The sequence below is a fragment of the Ochotona princeps genome, chromosome 18 (genome assembly GCF_030435755.1).
Source record: "Ochotona princeps isolate mOchPri1 chromosome 18, mOchPri1.hap1, whole genome shotgun sequence".
NCBI classification, from domain to species: Eukaryota; Metazoa; Chordata; class Mammalia; order Lagomorpha; family Ochotonidae; genus Ochotona; species Ochotona princeps.
The window spans coordinates 32,531,622-32,552,404 of record NC_080849.1 but is presented as its reverse complement, the minus strand read 5'-3'; the positions used below and the strand labels follow the sequence as shown (position 1 = coordinate 32,552,404).

Below are 20,783 nucleotides of genomic sequence, written 5' to 3'. Positions count from 1 at the left end.
GCTATTAGTACTAGTATTTCAAGTGCAAAGTTATTTGTTATTATTTGTTGCAGTGAGTTAATGGACAGACGGACTCTTCTCCATGGTCTCTGAAGCTAACGGACAAAAACTGCATTGCCTGTTTTAGCTCACACTTAAGGATAAAATCATGTGCTAATTTTTAAGGAAATCTTTAAATGGCATATTGAATGACCTCTTTATCTTTTATTCTTATTGACAGTATCTCAATTCTTGCAAATTTTCTTTATGTTAAAAATCACATTTTAATCAATAATTTACAGATTAAATTCTATCGCATGAGACATCATTACAAATCTTGCAAGAAGTATCAAGATGAATATGGTGTGTCTTCTGTCATTCCAAACTTACAGATTTCCCAAGATTCAGGAGGGAACAGGTAAGTAATATTTATTGTTAAACATAATTTTTGTGATTGAAATGGAAATTATGTGGGGGATTAGATTGTTTATGTTCTAACAATATTGGATTCTTCAGTTGCTAAGTCTCAGAACTGCCAGACAGACCTCCACAGCTTGGCACCTGTGTGGTTGCATCTGGGAGATCAACTTTATGATAAACTTTAGCTTTATTTGAAAACTAGGGGCTGGTTTTGTAGCAGGTTAAGCTGCTGCCTACACTGCCAGCATCCATACAGGCACCAGTGAGTCCTGGCTGCTTCACTTATTCAGCTCCTTGCTGATATGCCTGGGAAAGCAGAGGCAGATGGCACATGTGCCTGGGCCCTGCACCCACATTGGAGACCCACCTGGATGAAGTTCCTAGCTCCTTGGCCATCCTCTACTGGTTTCCCAGGCCACAAACAGGGAACTGGATGGGCAGTGGGTCAGCTGGAAGGAACCAGCACCCAAATAGGATCCTGGTGCATGCAAAGTGAGGATTTACCCACAGAGCTATCTCTCCAGACAGATTTTGGGAGATTATTAAAACTAGTTAGAAGAACCTGGGCTCGGCGCTGTGGCCCAGAGGCTAAATACCTCGCCTTGAACATACCAGCATCCCATATAGGCACCGGTTCTAATCACGGCAGTCCCGCTTCCCATGCAGCTTCCTTCTCGTGGCCTGGGAAAGCAGTTGAGACAGCCCAAAGCTTTGGGATCCTGCACCCTTTGGGAGACCCAAAAGAGCTCTTGGCTCCTGGCTTCAGACTGGTGCAACACCGGCTGTTGCAGTCACTTGGGGAGTGAATCATCGGACGGAAGATATTTCTCTGTCCCTCCTCCCCCTATATATCTGAGTTTGCAATAAAGTAAATAAATCATTTTTTTTAATGACTTCTTATTATTGGAAAGTCAGATATATAGAGAGGACAGAGAGGAAGATCTTCTGCTTGCTTATTGACTCCCCAAGAGAGTGCTGAGCTGATCCACATCAGGAGCCAGAAGCTTCTTCCAGGTCTCCCACATGGGTGCAGGGTTCCAAAGCTTTGGGCCATCCTCGACTGCATTCCCAGGCCACAAGCAGGGAGCTGGATGGGAAGTGGAGCTGCCAGGATTAGAACTGGCGTCCATATGGGATCCCGGCGTGTTCAAGGTGAGGACTTTAGCCGCTAGGCCACACTGTTGGGCCCAATAACAAAATTTTTAAAAATAGATGTCACAAGCTGTTTTTGTTAATGGAATAATCTAATAACCTTTTAATATATGTTCTTCCTAGAGTTTATTAATGAAACTTAGTTTATTTTCCTTTAGGTTATAAAGTACAACGAACAGTCAAATATTTTTTTGAACTTACTGACTTTGTAAAACATGATCTTAAATCTTGTCCTAGTTGCAAGTTCTTGAGTGTACCCCATGGTTTATTAACTTCTTGGTGGAGCTAAAGGAATAGAATTTAATGTAATTGAAATTCTATATTTAGAATTTTTTTTGTAACTTTGCATGAAGTGACCAAGAACCTAATAAGTGCTCTTACCTTACTTGAAAAGTAGTCAATTCTATAATTTATTTTTAACATTTAAGAGTATGAAAGCAAATTGAGGTTAATCTTAGCAGTTCAAGTTAATGAACTATTAATAATGTTTTATTGTTTATTTAGAGTGTTAACTTTTCCCCCTCTGCTTCTTAAGTAATAGGAGTGAAACATCTACGTCAGATACCATAGAAACTTACCAAGAGAATACAAGGTAAGCTTGTGAGAAGTTCACATTTGAACATATTTTAGGAAATATTATGTTCTTAAATAATAAGCCTTTAAATCAGTGGAATCACCAAAAATAGTGCTAGTATTAGCTCACTAGTAGTAAACATTGTAATTTTTGCTTTTGAGAGTCACATTGGGTGGGTGTAGCAACCTAAGGACCTGAGCCATCCTCTGCTGTCCCGTCACCTCACACCCCAACCCCGTCAGAAGCAGGAAGCTAGATTGGAAGTGGAGCAGTTGGTACTCAAACTGGCACACATATGGAATGTCAGTGTTGCAGGTAGAATCCCAGCCTACTATGCCACCATGGATTTTGTTTTATCTTGGCGGCACCACGAAAAAATTAGCTAGGAATACTATAAGGATACTGTAATTGAGATTGTTACTTTCTTTTTTTTTTTAAGATTTATTTATTTTTATTACAAACTCAGATATACAGAGAGGAGGAGAGACAGAGAAAGATCTTCCGTCTAGTGATTCACTTCCCAAGTGACCTCAATTGCCGGTGCTACGCCAATCCAGAGCCAGGAATAAGGAACCTCTTCGGGGTCTCCCACGCGGGTGCAGGGTCCCAAGGCCTTGGGCCATCCTCAACTGCTTTCCCAGGCTACAAGCAGGGAGCTGGATGGGAAGTGGAGCTGCTGGGATTAGAACTGGTGCCCATATGGGATCCCGGTGCGTTCAAGGCGAGGATTTTAGCCGCCGGGCCCGAGATTGTTACTTTCTTATGTCATAATTTTTATTTAATGTGCTTCATGTAAAATTGTTTTATAGTTCTTCTGGACATCCCACCTTTAAGTGTCCCTTGTGTCAAGAATCAAATCTTACCAGACAGCGTTTATTGGATCACTGTAACAGTAATCACCTATTTCAGATAGTTCCTGTGGTAAGCAAATATGTTTCTATAAGCTTCTGTACAGATTAAATCATGCTGTTCCATTTATTTCAGGTCATATGTTCATCAAATGAATGTAAGTGAGTTAAATTTGGATAATGCGTTATGAGTGAGGTCAGTTTTTGGTCAACAAATGAGTAATGACTATGAAGCAAAATTAAGTACTGAGAATTGCAGTAACTTACATCACAAATTCAGGTGCTTACTGGGTGGGGACAGAAGAGAACAGTGTGTGGAAAGGTGAACCGGGATCCTTTCTTGAGCAGCAGCAGAGGTTAACACTCTCGGGGCCCTTCGTGCTCTGTGATAGGCAAATAATTGAATCTTGTCAAGTGGATTTGATCTAGGTAAAAAGTAACCTTTAATAAGAATGAAAACAGTGGCTATTTTAACTGTGAAGTTATAGCATTTATTACCTGAATACATTAAGCAAGGAAGAAAACAGAATCATCCTTTTTTTTTCAAGATTTATTTTATTTTTATTGCAAAGTGATATACTGAGAGGAAGGTCTCTGTCCTTTGATTCATTCCCCAAGTGGCCGCAATAGCCAGAACTGAGCCAGTCCGAAGCCAGGAACCAGGAGCCTCTTCCAAATCTCCCATGTGGGTGCAGGTCCCAAGGCTTTGGGCGGTCCTCTCCTGCTTTCCCAGGCCACAGGCAGGGAGCTGGATGGGAAGTGGGGCCGCTGGGATTAGAACTGGTGCCCATATAGGATCCTGGTGCGTTCAAGGTGAGGACTTTAGCCACTAGGCTACTGTGCCATGCCTAAGAATTGTACTTTTTAACAAGATTTTTATTCTATCTTGAGAGTGAGTTAGAAAGCAATGAGACTTTTTTGTTTTTAAGATATATGTTAGTTATATTTGAAAGACTCATTTACAGAGAAAAAGCAATAGAAATCTTCTATTCTCTAGTTCAGTTCCCAAATGGCCACAACAGCCAGAGCAGCCGATCCAAAGCCAGGAATCGGGAGTTTCTTGCACATATGGGATCCTGGCACTTACAAGGGAAGGATTAGCCAATTGAGCCATTGTACCAGGCCCCTATATCTGGGATTGTTAAAGGTTAGATGTGGTTTTTCCAAAGAAAGTGGTAAAATTGCAGACTTAATTAGAATGTCTAAGGTCCCTCTCATTACATTGTGTTACATGCCTTAGAGCTTGGCCTTCAGAAAAAGTTCTCATTAACAAGTCATACTTTCAGATATTGTAAGTTCAGTTCCAGAGTCGTGCAATATGTGAATATTGAAATAAAACAATCCCCAGTTATTTTGATTTCACTGTATATAATAGCATTGGACTTTATTGTGTAGTCTGTTAAGTATTTTATCTAAAAAAATGTTGAGAATATTTAGCCATCTTTTCATCTGTTGGAAAAATGGTGCTGATAGATTTGCCTGATGCAGGGTTGTCATATACTTTCAGTTTGTTTAAAAAAAAACCCAACTTCGAAGTTCAATAAAGCAAGGTATGCTTGATGTTTTTGGTAACTTGAACCTGTTTTAATTGCTCTCAATAATTATATAATGTTTATGTGTTTGCATTATTTTTAATTTAACACAATCTGTTTCTCATAGACATGTCCTATTTGCGTGTCTCTTCCTTGGGGAGATCCTACCCAGATTACTAGAAATTTCGTCAGTCATCTAAATCAAAGGCATCAGTTTGATTATGGAGAATTTGTGGTAAGTGAATTCTTCAATATTAAGTACTTTTTAGATATTCAATTTAAATTTTTTCATTCAGTCGACTTGAGTTTTGAGATGATGTTGTTTGGATATGTAGCAGATTCTTTTTAAAAGTAATTTGTTTTTAATAACATTTGTGAAGTCTAGTTTAGAAGTGATAAAAGTTGAATTTCTTTGTTATTGATTTAAGAGAAAATTAATAGAGGAATAGCAAACTCCCACATCAAGAAAATGATAATTCTGTCTAGATTAAAGAAAAGCTTATACTTACTAGAAAAGTAAAATTGGTACAACATATGAGAGAATGACATATTTCTGAAATGAGGAAGCTTAATTTTCAGGCAAAGCTGGGTGGACTGCATAACCAAGTAAGTGAGGAATTTATAATGTAAAAATGGTTTCTTAAAGCAAAAATATGGAGTTACTGATTTTCTAATATAATTTCCTAGATGATGACATCTGTTTTCTTACTAACAAAAGTATACTTTATTGAACTTTAATTAAGTCTTACCTCAATGTTGATCCTTGGAAAAAGCAGCAGATAATTTTCCAGTTTAGGCAAACAAAAACGTGTGGGCTCATGGTGAGGTGAACGTATTTACATTTGTCTTTGCTCTCTGATATTGAGATCACATTATTCAGGATTTTTTTTTTAATTTTATGAAGTGTGTATTTCATATTCCATTTCATAATTAAAATGTGTTTGAATTTTAGTGATTTTATGAAATAATTATAGCTTAGCAATGCTAGAAAGATTTTGCTTGGAAAAACATCTTTTTAAAAAAGATTTATTTTAATTTGAAAGGCACATTTTACAAACAGAGAAGGAGAAACAGTGAAAGAGATCTTGCATCCACTGGTTCACTCCCCACGTGGCCTCAGTGACCAGCGCTGAGCTGATCCCAGGCCGGGAGCCAAGAGCTTCTGCCCTGTCGTACACATGGTTGCAGGGGTCATCCTCTGCTGACTCCCCAGGCCATATGCAGAGAGCTGGCTCCAAAGTGGAGCAGCTGGGATGCTGACAGGCACTTAGCTTGCTATACCATGGTGCCAACCCCAAGAAAAACATTTTTTTACAAAGACTTATTTATTTTTATTGCAAAGTCAGATATACAGAGAGGAGGAGAGACAGAGAAGAAGATCTTTCGTCCGATGATTCACTCCCCAAGTGAGCGCAACGGCCAGTGCTGTGCTGATCCGAGGCCAGGAGCCAGGAGCCAGGAGCTTCCTCTCCCATGCGGGTGCAGGGTCCCAGTGCTCTGGGCCGTCCTCGACTGCTTGCCCAGGCCACAAGCAGGGAGTTAGATGGGAAGTAGGGCTGCCAGGATTAGAACCGGCACCCATATGAGATCCCAGGCGTTCAAGGCGAGGACTTTAGCCACTATGCCATTGCGCTAGGCCCCAGAAAAACATATTTTTATGAACCACTTTGGATGTGATTGTCAGATTGTTTTATTTTCCATAGAAAAAAATGTGTAATTGTGATTACTTGAAATTATGAAGTAGAATCCTTGATATGCTAAAGATTTATTTATTTGAAAAGCAGAGTTACAAAGAAGCAGAAACGGAAATCTTCCATCTGCTGGTTCATTCTCCAAATGGCCACAATGGCCAGTTTTGAGCTAGGCCTGAAGGCAGGAGTCAAGAGTTTCATCTGGGTCTCTCACATGGTTGCAGGGGGCCGATCAGTTGGATCATCTTCCACTGTTTTCATAGGTGCATTAGCAGGGAGCTGGATCAGAAGTAGGACAGCAGGGACTTCCAGCCAGTACCAATGTAGGATATTGGCAGCATAAGCAGTAGCTTAATTCACTTTGGTCCCAGCCTTGATAGATTTTAAAGCACATTGATGGTGTATGGAACATTTAAACTTCAGGAATAGTTTTCTTTCTGTATTTTTTACACTTTATGAATTTAAAGTTCTTGATGTTGATTATGTAGTTGTGAGTGCCTCTGATTGAGGTAGGGAAGGGTCAGGGTGTGGAGGACAGTGGGTAGATAAATGTTTCAGTTTGTTGGTGTTTTAGTCCTTTTTTGTTTTTTAGGAATAATTTTGTGAGCTAACTGTAGTTTTTATTTGTGAAATTTATTAATAATTTAAAATCAGTTTGTCTTCAGATACTCGACATTCTTTCCTAAGTTAAAATGAACTGTACTCATAATAACTTTAATTTTATTCATTGATGAACCTTTCCTGTTTACTCATTATTGCCAGATAATTACAGTTGAACTTTAATTTTATTAAAGTTGTCTTATTTGCTAAAGGGTGTGATATGTTGTGCATAAACTGTTCTGAGTGTATGATTATATCAAGATGTGTACTAGGCAGAATATTTAATGGAGCATGTTTTTTCCTAACGATGTGTTAATGTTACTGTTTTTAGAATCTTCAGCTAGATGAGGAGACTCAGTACCAAACTGCTGTTGAAGAATCTTTTCAAGTAAATATCTGATGGCTCCAGAGATCTGCACCTGTGCACCTGCCAGTGCCATCTTTACAAGGAAAGGACACGGAGTCACCGTGTTCAGCACCTCGATGTGTATATTAATAAAAGTAATCCAATCTATTGTTTTAGTCTTTTGTATGAGAAATAAAGGTGGGTCATCAAAAACTCAGTTATCCTAATAAGTTAAAAAATTTGACGTTAGCATGAAAAGCATAAAAGATAATATTTCATTAATGTGAAAAGGGGGACTTTTTGTTTTACTTTTTTATACTACACACATTGAATTTCTCATTTTTATGTTGAAATTTTGTGTAGTTTGCTCACAGGTAACACACGGTAGCAAATTCTGAAAGGTAAAGTTGATATATAATCTAACAAATCTCAGCCAGCTACCAGAGTTGCAGATGGAGACTTGAAGTGCTAAACAGAATGATCCAAAGCAAAGTTTTTAAATACAGAGTCTAGATGAATAATTCAGCTGGTTAATAACTTGTATTTATATAAAATTTTTCATATTTTTTAAGACTAGTGAGATTTCTTTAATAATTTTAACTTTAAAAATGAAAACCCATTGTTAAGGTATTTTATTTTCCTGTTAGAAAATGTTAAGATAACCATTTCTTTCATGAACAAGTGATTTCAATCTTGTTTGACAAATTTATAAATGAAATATACCAAGCATTTTGACAGCTCTTAGGCCTCAGAATTTTTCCAAAGTCAGTGTTTCTCATGGGCTAAAATGAAATTTTAATTAGAAACATTCAATTTTGTTTTTATTTATGAAATTCATTCCAAGTTAAAAGTATATGTATGGGAATATACATAGCACATGTGTGTTTCAGATACAGTGTATGTGTATATACACATGTTTATATACTTGCAGTTTGTCAGGTTGAATTTCTATCAAGGATTTTAAAAATGGGCAAAATGGGATTGAATTATTTATTGGATTTGATATATAAATTCTGTATATCACTAAACTTTTTAAAAAGTCAAATGCTATGTGGTTTAGTTGGCTGGTAGTATACATCTTAAAATTTGAGTCTACACACATGCCAAATTACCTGTTTAAATGGTGCTCATTTGTTATTCTCAAAGGAAACATGACTGATAATAATGATACAGATTCTATCAATCTCGCTACTTTTGCATCGATTTTTGGTATTCTGTTGTGACTCATAACATGCTTGGGGAAGGCAAGTCACAGAAAAGAGGATGAAGAGTGGATCAGCTAACATTCCATACTAATGCGTTGTTTATGCTTTCTTAAAAAAAACTAAGTATGAAAGAAAATCTCAGTAGTTTGCTGCTAATATATACATATATTGTATAAAAAAGTATATTTTGGTTTTGTTAAAACCCCTGTTGACTTTTCTACAGTGAACATTTTTTTAAACTTGATTTAATAAAAAGGTTAATTTTGGAAGTGGAGTTTTGTAAAACCCTTTTTTAGTCTTAGTAATGACTTTATGCATTATAGTGGAATCACCAAAGGCATCCCTCTCAAAGAACATGCCGCTTCGTAGTTTTGAAGAGTGATGTTTACTGTGTGCTCGGGTGTTCTCTGCGTTTCCCTTGGTGTGGTTAGGAATGGCTATATAATGACTCTTAAGAGACTTGACTAGTTTTTTTTTTTTTTTTTTTTTCCCCTGTTTAAAGCAATAACTTTAGTACCTTCTTTCAAAGTCTGGTATGTATGTGAAATTCAACCATTGTTGGATTTAAGAACTTTAAAGGAAAGTTGTAGCAGAGATAACTTGAGGAAATTTTGTTTGGAAGCTTTGTGGATAAGTGAAATGTCTGTCTTAGTGAGCTTTTTCATAAAGAAAATTGTGACTTCGTTTATTTTTTTTCTGGCATTTACTTGATGTGGATATGATTGCTCAAAATCCCCCCTCCTTTTGTTAGTTGACTGGGAATAAAGTTAGGTGTGGAGATTTAATTCACGGGAGAGTCCTTATTTTTAATACTGTTTAAGCCGCTTGAGTCAAGGTAGTAGGGAAATTGTATTGATACTCTAATACCGCAAATGACCAATACCGCTAAGACAGGCAGATGTTCCTGTCAGTAAATTAAATTTATGTATTTTTTTTAAAGATTTATTTTTTTTTTTATTTGAAAAGTCAGATATACAGAAAGGAGGAGAGACAGAGAGGAAGATCCTCTGTCCGATGATTCATTCCCCAAGTGACCGCAACGGCCGATGCTGTGCTGATCTGGAACCAGGAGCCAGGAACCTTCTCCAGGTCTTCCATGCAGGTGCAGGGTCCCAAAGCCTTGGGCCGTCCTTGACTGCTTTCCTGGGCCACAAGCAGGGAGCTGGGTGGGAAGTGGAGCTGCCGGGATTAGAACTGGTGCCCCTTTGGGATCCCGGGGCGCATTCAAGGCGACGACTTTAGCCGCTAGGCCACGCCGTTGGGCCCAAATTAAGTTTATGTTTTTAAACCCAGTCTGAGATTATTGCTTTATTTTTCAGTTAAGAGTGTTTTTGCCTGCCTTTTGTGTCTAAAATTTTGTCTAGAGGGAAACAGCGTTTATTTCCCATTAATCCTCCAGAGTGACGTGTAGGAAATATTTTATTATTTCACACTTTAAAATGAGTGATAGAAAGCTGCCACATAGCTAATATATTATGTTACATGTAGCAATGCCTACTGTATGTATATCAGGCACTAACATGTGAAAGGCAACAAGCACTCAGGGTCCACCATGTTAATCTACTACTACTTTACCCCGGAAAAGTTGAAAAGCATGATCTTACAACTTTCACATTTTTAAATGCCTACTCATTACTGATCTTGGTGTTATTGTGCAAAAGATATTTAAAAAGAAAACAAAATTCTACGTCTGTGAGTAATTAGCAACCATTTCTTCCAAGTGGTTAAGAACGTGTCATTCCACGGATGGAAATGCGCTTTGTAAAGGATGTTAATGGAGGCAACTGTGAGTTGGGAAGACTATTCATTAGATGACAATATTGTAACATAAAGCTTCTTGAATCTGGCAGTTGTATTTTGGAATGTGTGTGTGTAGTTCTATATGAGATTGCTATGCTGTTTCTAGGTAGGCCGCATCCCTTTATCAGGAAGTTATGAGGGTGCCAGTTCTCCACCTCTCTGGCAATAGTTGGCATTATTAATATTTTTAAGTTTAGCCTTTGAGATAAACTGGATCCACACCTGGCGCAGTGGGTAAGCTGGCACCTGGGATGCCAGTATCCCATATTGGCACCAGTTTGTGTCCCAGTTGCTCCCACGTGGGAGACCCAGTTGAAGTTTCTGGCTTCTGGCTTCAGCTTGGCTCAGTGCCTACCATTGATGCCATTCTGGGAAGTGAGCCCTGAAGATCTCTGTCTCTTAAAAAAGAAGAAATAGGTACATAATGATATCATTGTGGTTTTTCTACAGTGGATGGTGATAGTGGACATTTAAAAAGAAACATTTGTTTGAGAGGCAAAATGACAATGGAAGAGGGAAAGATGGAGATCCTCCATGTGCTAGTTCATTCCCTAAATGGCCAGAGAAAGCAGGACCCTAGAACTCCGGGTGGCATGGACCCAGGTACCTGGACTGCTTTCCAATAAAAATAAAATTAAAAAATCTTAAAAAAAAAAAAAGGATCAAACACGTGGAGAAGTATAAATGAAGGGTGTCTGAAAACTTAACTCTTGCAAATTTTATTTGTTTTTCAAAATAACAAATGTGTCAGTTATTAAAATTGTATTGGTGAAAAATGTTTAGATTGTTTTTTTGAGCTTGAAGTGGTGTCTAATTGACAAGTTGCAGCACACCAGCCTATTATGGAGAGAATGAAGTGGAGCAGAAGTGGTAATTAAGCCTGTGGAAGTGGAGCGGAGGAGCTGAGCCGAGTCCTTTCAGAGCAGCCGAACCCTCACAAACGTATCTGTGCTGTGATGCGATGCCATCCCGGCCAAGTGACCTCCATCGGGCAGTATCATAATTCCATACGCCTGCTCGATAAAAATGTAAAAAATGCAAAATTGTGACTTCTTTTGAATACATAAACTGTTACAACATTCACAAAATTCATGTGAAAATATTTCTTCTCTTTAATCATGCCTCATGACGTGAGTTTTAGGCCCGAGTTTTCTTTCTGGACTTCACTGTCTTGACTTGGGTCAGCTTTATTAACAGTCTGACTTGCTGGCTCCTTGATCTCAGTATGATGCTTTGAATATTTTTCTTATCAATGCAGAGCAGTTTGGTACGATTATATATGTTGTATTATAGACCATTTATCACAGTTGTTCACAGCTACAAAAGCACTGATGACAGTTGTGTTAAATTATAATCCATAAAATATTTTTTATAATTTATGTCTATTGAATTTCCTTTTGGAAAGATTCATTTATTTGAGAGAGAATTAGAGAGCAAGAGAAGGACAGATGGAGGGAGAGGGAGACCGAAAGAGAAAGATCTTTCATCTACTAATACACTCCCCAAACGACCACGACAGCCAGGACTGGGTCAGGAGCTAGGAGCTTCATCCACGTCTCCTACAGAAGTGCAGGAGCCCAAGCACTTGGGCCATCTGCTGCTGCTTTCCCAGGCACATTGGCTGGAAACTGGGTTGGAAGTGAAGCAGCTGGGAATTGAACTGGTACCTGTATCGGATGCTGGTGTTGTAGGCAGCAGCTTATCCTGATATGCCACAATATTGGCCCATGACTTTAATTTCATCATTTTTAGTTTGGGCTTAGTTGTTGCCATCTATGACAAGGTTTGGATTTTGATTTTGACATTCAATATATTGTCAGCTGCCCTGGGATTCATTTGCAGATTGGTAAATAAGACTTTGATCTTATTGCACAGGGCCAAGTCCAGCACAGGGCCAAGTCCAGCCCAGTGTAAAGATTGCTTTAGACTGGCATCCATCTATTAATCGTCTTAGACTGGGCAGATATGTGGTACATTGGTTAAGGGTTAAGATGCTGCTTGGAATGCCCACATGCCATATCGGAGTGCCAGGGTTCAAGTCACGGGTCTTTGCCCAATTGCAGCTTCCTGTCAGTGCATACCCTGGGAGCCAGCAGATCATGATGGCTCCCGTACTTGGGTTTCTGCTATCCATGTAGCAGACAAAGATGAGGTTCGCAGCTCTTAGCTGTTGACTGGCCCAGCCTGGACATTTGGACAATGAACTAAAAGGATGCGAGTTCTTTTGCTTTTGCTTTCTCTATCTTCTCTTTGTCACTCTGCTTTTCACATAAACAAAGAATTTATTTATTTATTTATTTTTATTGGAAAGTCAGATTTACAGACAGGCATAAAAAGAGGAAGATCTGCCATCCAATAGTTCACTTCCCAAGTGGCTGCAATGGTGAGAGCTGAGCTGATCCGAAGCCAGGAGCTAGCAGCTTCTTCTGGGTCTCCCATGCGAGTGCAGGGTCCTAAGGCTTTGGGCCATTCTCTGCTGATTTCTTAAGCTACATGTAGGCAGCCTAAAGGGAATAGGAGTAGTTGAGACCCTGTACCCATGTGGGAGATCCAGAAAGAAGTTCCTGGCTCCTGGCTTTGGATTGGCGCAGCACCGGCCATTGTGGTCATTTGGGGAGTGAATCATCGGATGGAAGATCTTCCTTTGTCTCTTCTCCTCTCTGTATATCTGACTTAAGGACTGTGTGTCAGGTGTTGTAATAGTGTTCACTAGTAATAGGGGTATTATTTCAGCAGAGCTAGAAGATTTCGTTTCCTTTTGTTACTTAAGTCATGAATATGAGGGATGATGATTGTGGTTCTAAAAATATTTCTCATGCTAAAATATCAGAACAGCTAGATCCAAGTAGGATTTCTTTATTGCTTAGTGATCACTGCTTATTGAGGCTTATAGCAGCTTGAGTGCAAAACTCAGTGCAATCCTGTCTTGGTTAAAGATTGCACTTCCAGGTTCTGTTTATTCCTCTCATGTTCCTGCTAAATACCTTCTTGTTACTTGGCATGGGCTAATAACACAGCAAGGAGGCCAGTTGGTCTAAGGTTTGTGAAACTTATAATACACGGGATTCCGGATTATTTCTTTCACATCTTTAAATTGGTTTTGGGTTATCAGATCATTTAACGCCGTAATGGAAATGGACACACACAGTCGGGGGAGTTTGTGTTTTAATTATTCTAACCTTGGGGCTTGTTTGTGAAACAGGCACTTATCTCTAGACCTCCTTCATCACTACTCAAGGATTCTTTGCAGTATTTTTTAATATAATATCACCTTAAAGTAACAATATTATTGTTTTCTGAGAGGCAAAGTGCTCATCTGCTGGTTCACTCCAGGTGCCAGGCTTTGGTCTGGTGAAGACCAGGAACAGGGAATAAATCTGGGTCTCCTACATGAATGGCAGAACCCAAATCCTAGAGCTATCACTACTGCTCCTGGGATCTGCAACCAGGAGCTGGAGTCAGGAACCAGGTGAGGGACACAGACAGCTTTTAGTTTTTAGCTTTATTTACTTTTATTGGAGAGTCAGATTTACAGACAGAAGGAGAGAGACAGAGAAAAAGATTTTCCATCTGCTGGTTCACTCTCCAAGTGACCCCAATGACGAGCTGAGGTGATCTGGAGCCAGAAGCTTCCTCCAGGTCTCTGATGCAGGTGCAGGGTCCCGAGGCCCTAAGTCATCCTCTGGATGGGACTTGAGCCAGCGTCTATATGGAATCCCAGTGCATGCAAGGCAAGCATTTAGCCACCAGGTTATGTGCCAGGCCCAACACAGACATCTCAACCGCCGGGGGAAACACCAATTCCCTAACGGGATTGTTAAGCATACTAATTACAGACTGTCATTCAACTCACTTGAGAATGTGGCAGGGCCAAGTCTCCTGGGATAAACATCAGAAATTTTCTGTGAGACCAGGTCCAGAAAATGAAATCCTGAAGTGAAACAGAAAACCAGTTACTATATGAACAACTGAAACATACTGGGTCAAGGAAAAATAAATCAATGGCAGTGAACTCTGTGAGGAATGGAGATGCAGCTCAATAGAAGCAGAGAACAGGAAAAGAAGAAATGGATATGGTTACTTTGTGGTGTGGCTATGGTTCAGGCTAGTCTTACCAGAAATAGACCCTGGAAGGCAGTCCCCTTTGTTCTTTTCATGCAATTTAGAGGTTGAATGTAACTGTGAGGTGGAATGTTTCCACCAAACAGGACCTGTCATTGACATGGAGTTGGCACTCTTATCTTGTCATTATGGTGGCGCAATTTATCTGGACCTAGTGATAAAAATTCATTTAAAGCAGCCATTTACTTTAATTTATGAGTTTTAATGTCCTAGCAACTGCTTATGCTATTCTTTCTCAGAGAAGGAATCCAGAGTTTGTATACTGAGAACCATATTACTGAAAAGATATAAGATGTACTTATTTATTGGGTCAAGCTGTTGTTTTCTCTTGGCATATTTGACATCTTTCTCTTCTGGTTCTCTTAGCTTCTTTGCTACTAGGTCTATGTTGGTTCACTTTCTGAGACCAGGCAAGCGCCAGAGTTCCTTAGAGTTCAATCCTGGCTCTCCTTGACTTTGTGTGTGTGTGTATGTGTGTGTGTGTGTATGGTTTTGCTCTCTTTGATTTTATCCCAACATCACAGAGGTTTCAAGCATCATCTTATGTTAACCACGCTCTAATTTTCACTTGCTTCTCTCCTCCGAGCACTATATTTACACAATGATTTGTTCAATTTATCTCACAAGCGTCTCAAACTTATGATTGCTAAGACCAGACTCATTTTTTATCTCTGGTTCTCCTTCATGTTGAGAAGCTGAGTAATTGTGTCTTCCAGCAATTGGTTAAGCCAAAAAGTTAGGAGTCCTTTTCCTTACCTTGCATATCCAATTGTTGCACAAATCCTGTTGCTTATATCTTCTGGAAAGCTCTGGAATGTCTTTACTTTTCTTCCTGTTTACTGTCATTACAATGCTTACATTTCATTACTTTTAGCCATTTTCCGTATTTCTGAATTGCTGAATCTTGGTGTAGATCTTCAAGGTTTTGTATTATTGTCTTTAAAGTAACCCAGTGACATCCATTATTCTCAAGAGGAAAAGAAACCAGAGATCCTAGCCTACAAATTTACATAGTCTGCTTTTTGCTTAACCTTCCCAGCCTCATCTTCTTGGTAAAGACCATGGCATACTTACTTCTAGATTCTATTCCTACAAAAGCATCACCTGTGTTCCCATCAGAAGGTGTTTACACATGCTGCTTTCTTCATAGAACACTTCCAACCTTTCTTTCCCTTTCTAGTTGCCATCTACTTATCTGAAAGCTCGGTTCTCACCTTAGTTGGTCAAGACAGTCTGGAAAGCCCAGTGCTGTTCCAATCCTATTAGATCCTTTCAGAGTATCCTGCTCTTCTGGGTCCTGCAACGGAACCTCACTGTAATGAAATATAGAAATAGCTTTTTGCCAGTTTCCTTCGGAATGTATGAGGACACTATAGCAATGAACTGTTCCAAGCTGGGGACAGCAGTGCCTTGCACACAGCTGGAACCAACGCTGTGCTCCTGTCCAGACAACTGCCAGTCTGCACATCTGCCTCTGACAGGGACGGACTTTCTCCACGACTCTGGAAGCTCTGTTCAGTGGACGTGCTGGAAAATGCATCCCTTTCATCTACACTGCCTTCCCCAAACACCTTCACTCAACAACTGCCAGAAGTTGATGTTTAAACAATTCACATGGTGTATTGCTTGCTTGGGTTAACTCTGAGCTCTGTATTAAACTGTTTCCCAGCATTTCCTCAGCGCGTGGAGTTCCAGTGGCCCCCTATGTCCTGGCTTGACAGTGTAACCCTGATTGGCTGCCGTTGCTTTCCTGCCTCATTTCCCTTCTCTGCAGATACTTTCTGTACCTCCAAAATCAACTATTTGCACATGAATACTTATATCATAGCCTATTTATTCTGGACTCAGGTAGTTATTAAGGTACACAATCAATAAGAATTAATAGGGTAGACAATACCCAGAAGAACAAAGGAGTTGGGTGTTTAGCATAGTGTGGTTGTCACTGCTTGGGTCACCTGTTTCCCACATTGAATTCAGGTTCAGGCTACTTTGCTTGTGAGATGCGTCTTCTGCTAGGAATGCCCATCCTCACAGGCAGCAGGTGGTAGATTCTCTCCCCCACCCAGTTGTGAAACGACAATGATAATTAGTTTAAAAAATTAAAATACACTGGTTAAGATGTCACTTCCCTTATTAAAGTGCCTGGGTTCAATTCCTGACTCTAGCTCCTGGCTCCAGATTCTGAGTCCAGCTCTAATAGTCGGGTCCTTGCCACTCACGAAGGAGACCCAGACTGAATTCTCAGATCCTGGCTTTGCCCTGACCCAGTCTTGGGTGGTGCAGGTATTTGGAAGGTGAACCAGCTGGATGGGAGATTTGTCTGTCATTTCACACACATGCACACACACACACGCACACTCTCTTTTTCTTTCTCCCTTTCTCAAATCAATACTAATACAAAGGATATATTTGAATCATGTTTTTGAATTTTTACAGGACATTATTGACTATTACTGTATAGATGATGCGTGTTATAATGTGTCCTCCGTGTACTCTCTAAGACACCAAAGGATTTGGTGCCCATGGGTTTTCCGCCTCTGAACTCATTGATGTACTATCTGGACAAGGCAAAATAAAGCATGTCCATCTCCTGCAAGGACACATTGATGTCAGCCAGTGTTCAGTCCAGTTTCAAGGGATGGACAGGGAGCACTTATACGCTGAAGGATGCATGGTATTGTGATCCATTTTTATGATTCTGTGTTAGGGAAGCTAGCACCTCCGGGGAAGAAAGCATCCGTTTCTACTGTGTATCTGTTACAGTATCAGCATTTTGTTCCTAAATGCCAGAGGGGCTTAGTGGTTGTGATGAAAATGCAGAAGATGACAGGAATGACATCAAAGCATCACCATAGCTACTCCAGTGGCCAGTTTCAAACTGGTCAAACACATACATGTAACAGCCACGAGGTGGCAGCGTAGAACTGTGACAATACAGAAAAGAACACTTTGGAAGACCCAATCGCTTGCACTGTAGCCAGGGTGGGGAAAGGAGCACAGGGCGGTTAGAACAGAAGGGAGACAGCGCACTTTGCAGCACTCACCACACACATCTTTGTAACCCCCCCCGCCCCCGGAAAAATGGCACACACACACACATGTGCGCACACTTGACCTTAAACAACACAGCCTCATCAAATGTAAAATCAGTCTTAAGAAGTCTCGCTCATACGTGTCAATGGGCATTGAAACCTAGTTTAACTCAACCAGCGCCACTGCCCAGCCCACACACATGCTGGTGGGTGCCACCCTCTGTCTAGTCATGCCTGACGCAGTCCTGGTTCTCATGCTCACTGGTTGGAATGGCAACCCAGGAGGGAGGTGCCCAGTTTCCCTACTGGGGCCCACTTCCACTCCCGGATCTTGCACTCTCCAGGTGGTTCTGGAGTTCAACTTGGCAGAATTTGGCCCCTGTGCCAGCATCTATCAGCTGATGCTGCTGCAAAGCCCAACCAACCCTCACTCTGACTTATACTTGTACCAGTATGAACAGTCAACCTAGCCTGGTTTGCCCCGATACAGCTCACGTGATACCAACAGGTGTTGTACCCCTGCCTGGGCTGGTCTGCCCCCATCCCAACTCACGCTCTCCAGTACGAGTGGTGGTCCAACATGGAAGCCCTCCACAGCCATCCTACTGGCTTTGTCCCCACCCCACCCTCACCCCCAGAGTCTCACGTGTGCTGGCTGGATTGACATGTATGTGAGTTGAATGGGATGTGGGACAGACTAGACCAGTCTGCTGTACATACTGGCAAGCATGGGAACCTGGGCAGGGGGTAGTCCTAGTGGGGTTATTGTGGGTTGCTCCGACTACGCTGTAGCTCCCACCTAGTATTTTTTATTTTTTTATTTTTTTATTTTTAAGATTTATTTATTTTATAGAGTAATGGCGGAGGGGAGGGGAGGGAAGGGGGAAAAAGAGACATTTTTGATCCAGTGGGTCACTGGTATACATGCTCTTTTTTTTTTTTTTTTTTATTGTATTGTTGTTGACAATCTTTACATAGTTAATTACAGTTAAAGGAAAAAGAAGGAAAAAAAAAGGTTTAGGGGGATAGGAAAGTGGGCAATGCTATTATGTCCATATTGTTTCCATCACGTATCTGAGGTAAAGGGGGACATTGAGGGAGAAGCCCCACCCGGTTTCCCGCCCACCCTAAGTCCCGGATGTGGGGCATGCTCTGAGATATGTGCTCGAGTGGTGTTAATAGTTCTGCAGTTATGAATCGCTGCCAGTTTCGCTCGATGAGGTCGTCCACCAATTGATATGGTCCATCATAAAGTCTCCGTTTGCCCCACCCACCTAGTATTTTTGAAGGCCAAGTGTGTGTTGGGCAGGATCGGGTTGGGCTGCATTACCCATTAGTAGAAGACAGGGCTGGAGACAAAACTGACCCAGCAGTTGCAACCAGCAGTGTGTGCATAAGCTGATTGGGGTGACAGACTGTGCTGTACCCTGTATTGGCAAGCACACACAAGAATCAGTTCTGGAATCACCTCAAGTATAGTTTCTATGGGAATCCCCCCAACTGAATTCCTGCACTCAGAACGCCAACCATGGAGAGAATTGCAGGTTCCGTGGTCTGACAGTAGAGTGCATGTGTCAGAGGTAGGGCTCCTCAGTGGCTTCGACAGAGCAGTGGACAGCATGTCCAGGAGCACATAGAGAATAAGAATATGGCAGTTCATTGGAGTCTGTGGAGGACACCTGACAGAGGACAGAAAAAATTGATCAACTACCCCAGCCAAGTCCTGGCAGTGAATAACTGGGCAAACGGAGGCTCTAAGGTGGACTATGTCAATCAGTGGATGCTGGAGAGGTTTCATAGTGCTTGGAGTGGCAGTAATTCAGAACTGCTGAACTATCAAAACCTCATGAGCAGGATCTTCAGAGAATACCGCACATCGGGGACCCTGGGCTGGCTTTGGGTGGCTGCCCTCCATCCCAGGTTGCAGCAGTGTTTGGGAGGCTGGGTGTGGCATCTCCCCTTGTCTCTCCCCTTCTTCCAAATACAAGAAGGAAAAGAGGGACTGCGGAAATAGTGATCTCACCTATCTTCCTGTAGTCCTTGACCCTAACCACCCTAATCAACTATGTAAAAGTCATCAAAAAATAATTAATCACTTTTAAAAAATGATCTTCCTCTGTGTCTCTCCTCCTCTCTGTGTGTCTTCCTTTCCAATAAAAATGAATAAAACTTTAAAAAATTTAAAAAGAGAAATTTCCATTCCTGCTTCATCTCCTTTCTTAACCCTGGTGGGTTTGCCTTGTGCCCACCCTGGCAGGCTGGCCTGATGTTTCCCAGATTCCCTTCTCTGTAGAGTGCTCAGGCCAGATGGGCCAGAGGGACATGCTGCACAAGACTCAGAAGGCAGAAGTGACACTGCATGTACTGGTGCAAGATGCGGGTGCAGCCCAACCGCCTTGTTGCCCGCCTGCTAGTTCACATAGTTGTCCCCTGCTGGTATAGGGTGGTGGCTGGGTCCTCTTTCAGTTTTTCAGACTCCTAGGTCTGAAAGACATTATTTTATGTGAAATAGGCACAGACTCTGAAAAAATTGAACCTACAGAAGCAGAGAATAGAATGGTGGCTACCAGAGACAGGCAAGAAATGCAACTGTATAACTGATGACTAGGTTACTGTGGTTCATTCCTTTAATAAACGTTTGCATTTTGCCGGATCTCCAATTCTGAAATTGTCATGCCGGCTGCTCATTAAATTTTGCTCTTCTGGTTTCAGAAAATGTCATCCAACTGGAGATTTCTTCCCTGACATCCCATATAAAGTGGCACATTTTCTCAGCCTCTCCACCTCACTGTTCTGAAGTTATATTTCTTCATGGTTCTTGCCTTTTCTGACATTGTGATTGTGTTCCAAGGTGACTTATCCGAAGATTGTCTTCTCTCTAATGAGAACATGAGCTGCATATGCGCAGGGACCTTTTGTGTTTCATTCATTGCTTGAGTCCCCAGCCTAAGAGAAACAAACAACATTGGTATAAAATAGGTTACATGAGTGGTTATGAGCCTCTTAGGGCAGTATGTGGATTTATTCTTTCCATTCGACCTATCATCTTTTGTGAAGTTTTCCAGTAACTGGGGAAAGTGGAACATGAGAACTGACTGGGAAGACCAGAGGGCACGGTTTCCACCTCTTCTACCTCTTAGCTGATTCCCCTGTTCCTACTGAAATCTGCAAATGGATGTGGACAGCTCCTCTGCTGCCTCCCATCTCCCCCGCTCCCCGCTCTTTCCAGGCTGCCCAGCTTACATCCCTACCCCTACCTATTGCCATGCGCTCCATTTTTACTGCTAAGATGCTTGTGGTTTTCTCTTTGGTGTCAGACCTATGTATGTGATCATCCTATCACCTCCCTTCCTCTCACCACCAAAATTCTCAAACACGAGGCCTGTGCTCACACATTCCATCTCTTTGCACCCATGGAAGGGCTCCTTTATCCAGTTGAGTAGCATGATGAGGATGCATCCTTCCCGGGATGAAAGCTATCC

The 20,783-nt window shown here is 41.1% G+C and overlaps 1 protein-coding gene across 4 annotated transcripts in view; it reads left to right on the top strand.

Moving 5' to 3' along the window:
* RNF138 (ring finger protein 138) overlaps positions 1 to 7,312 on the top strand; it is a 29,091-nt gene extending 21,779 nt beyond the window's left edge. For all 4 annotated transcript variants that reach the window (XM_058677130.1, XM_058677129.1, XM_058677132.1 and 1 more), the window contains exons 4-8: positions 282 to 397; positions 2,087 to 2,143; positions 2,935 to 3,046; positions 4,633 to 4,740; positions 7,128 to 7,312. In XM_058677130.1, coding sequence (XP_058533113.1) covers positions 282 to 397; positions 2,087 to 2,143; positions 2,935 to 3,046; positions 4,633 to 4,740; positions 7,128 to 7,196 — 462 coding nt within the window. In that variant the 3' untranslated portion in view covers positions 7,197 to 7,312. The remainder of the gene's footprint in view (positions 1 to 281; positions 398 to 2,086; positions 2,144 to 2,934; positions 3,047 to 4,632; positions 4,741 to 7,127) is intronic.
* Positions 7,313 to 20,783: the final 13,471 nt, after the last annotated feature.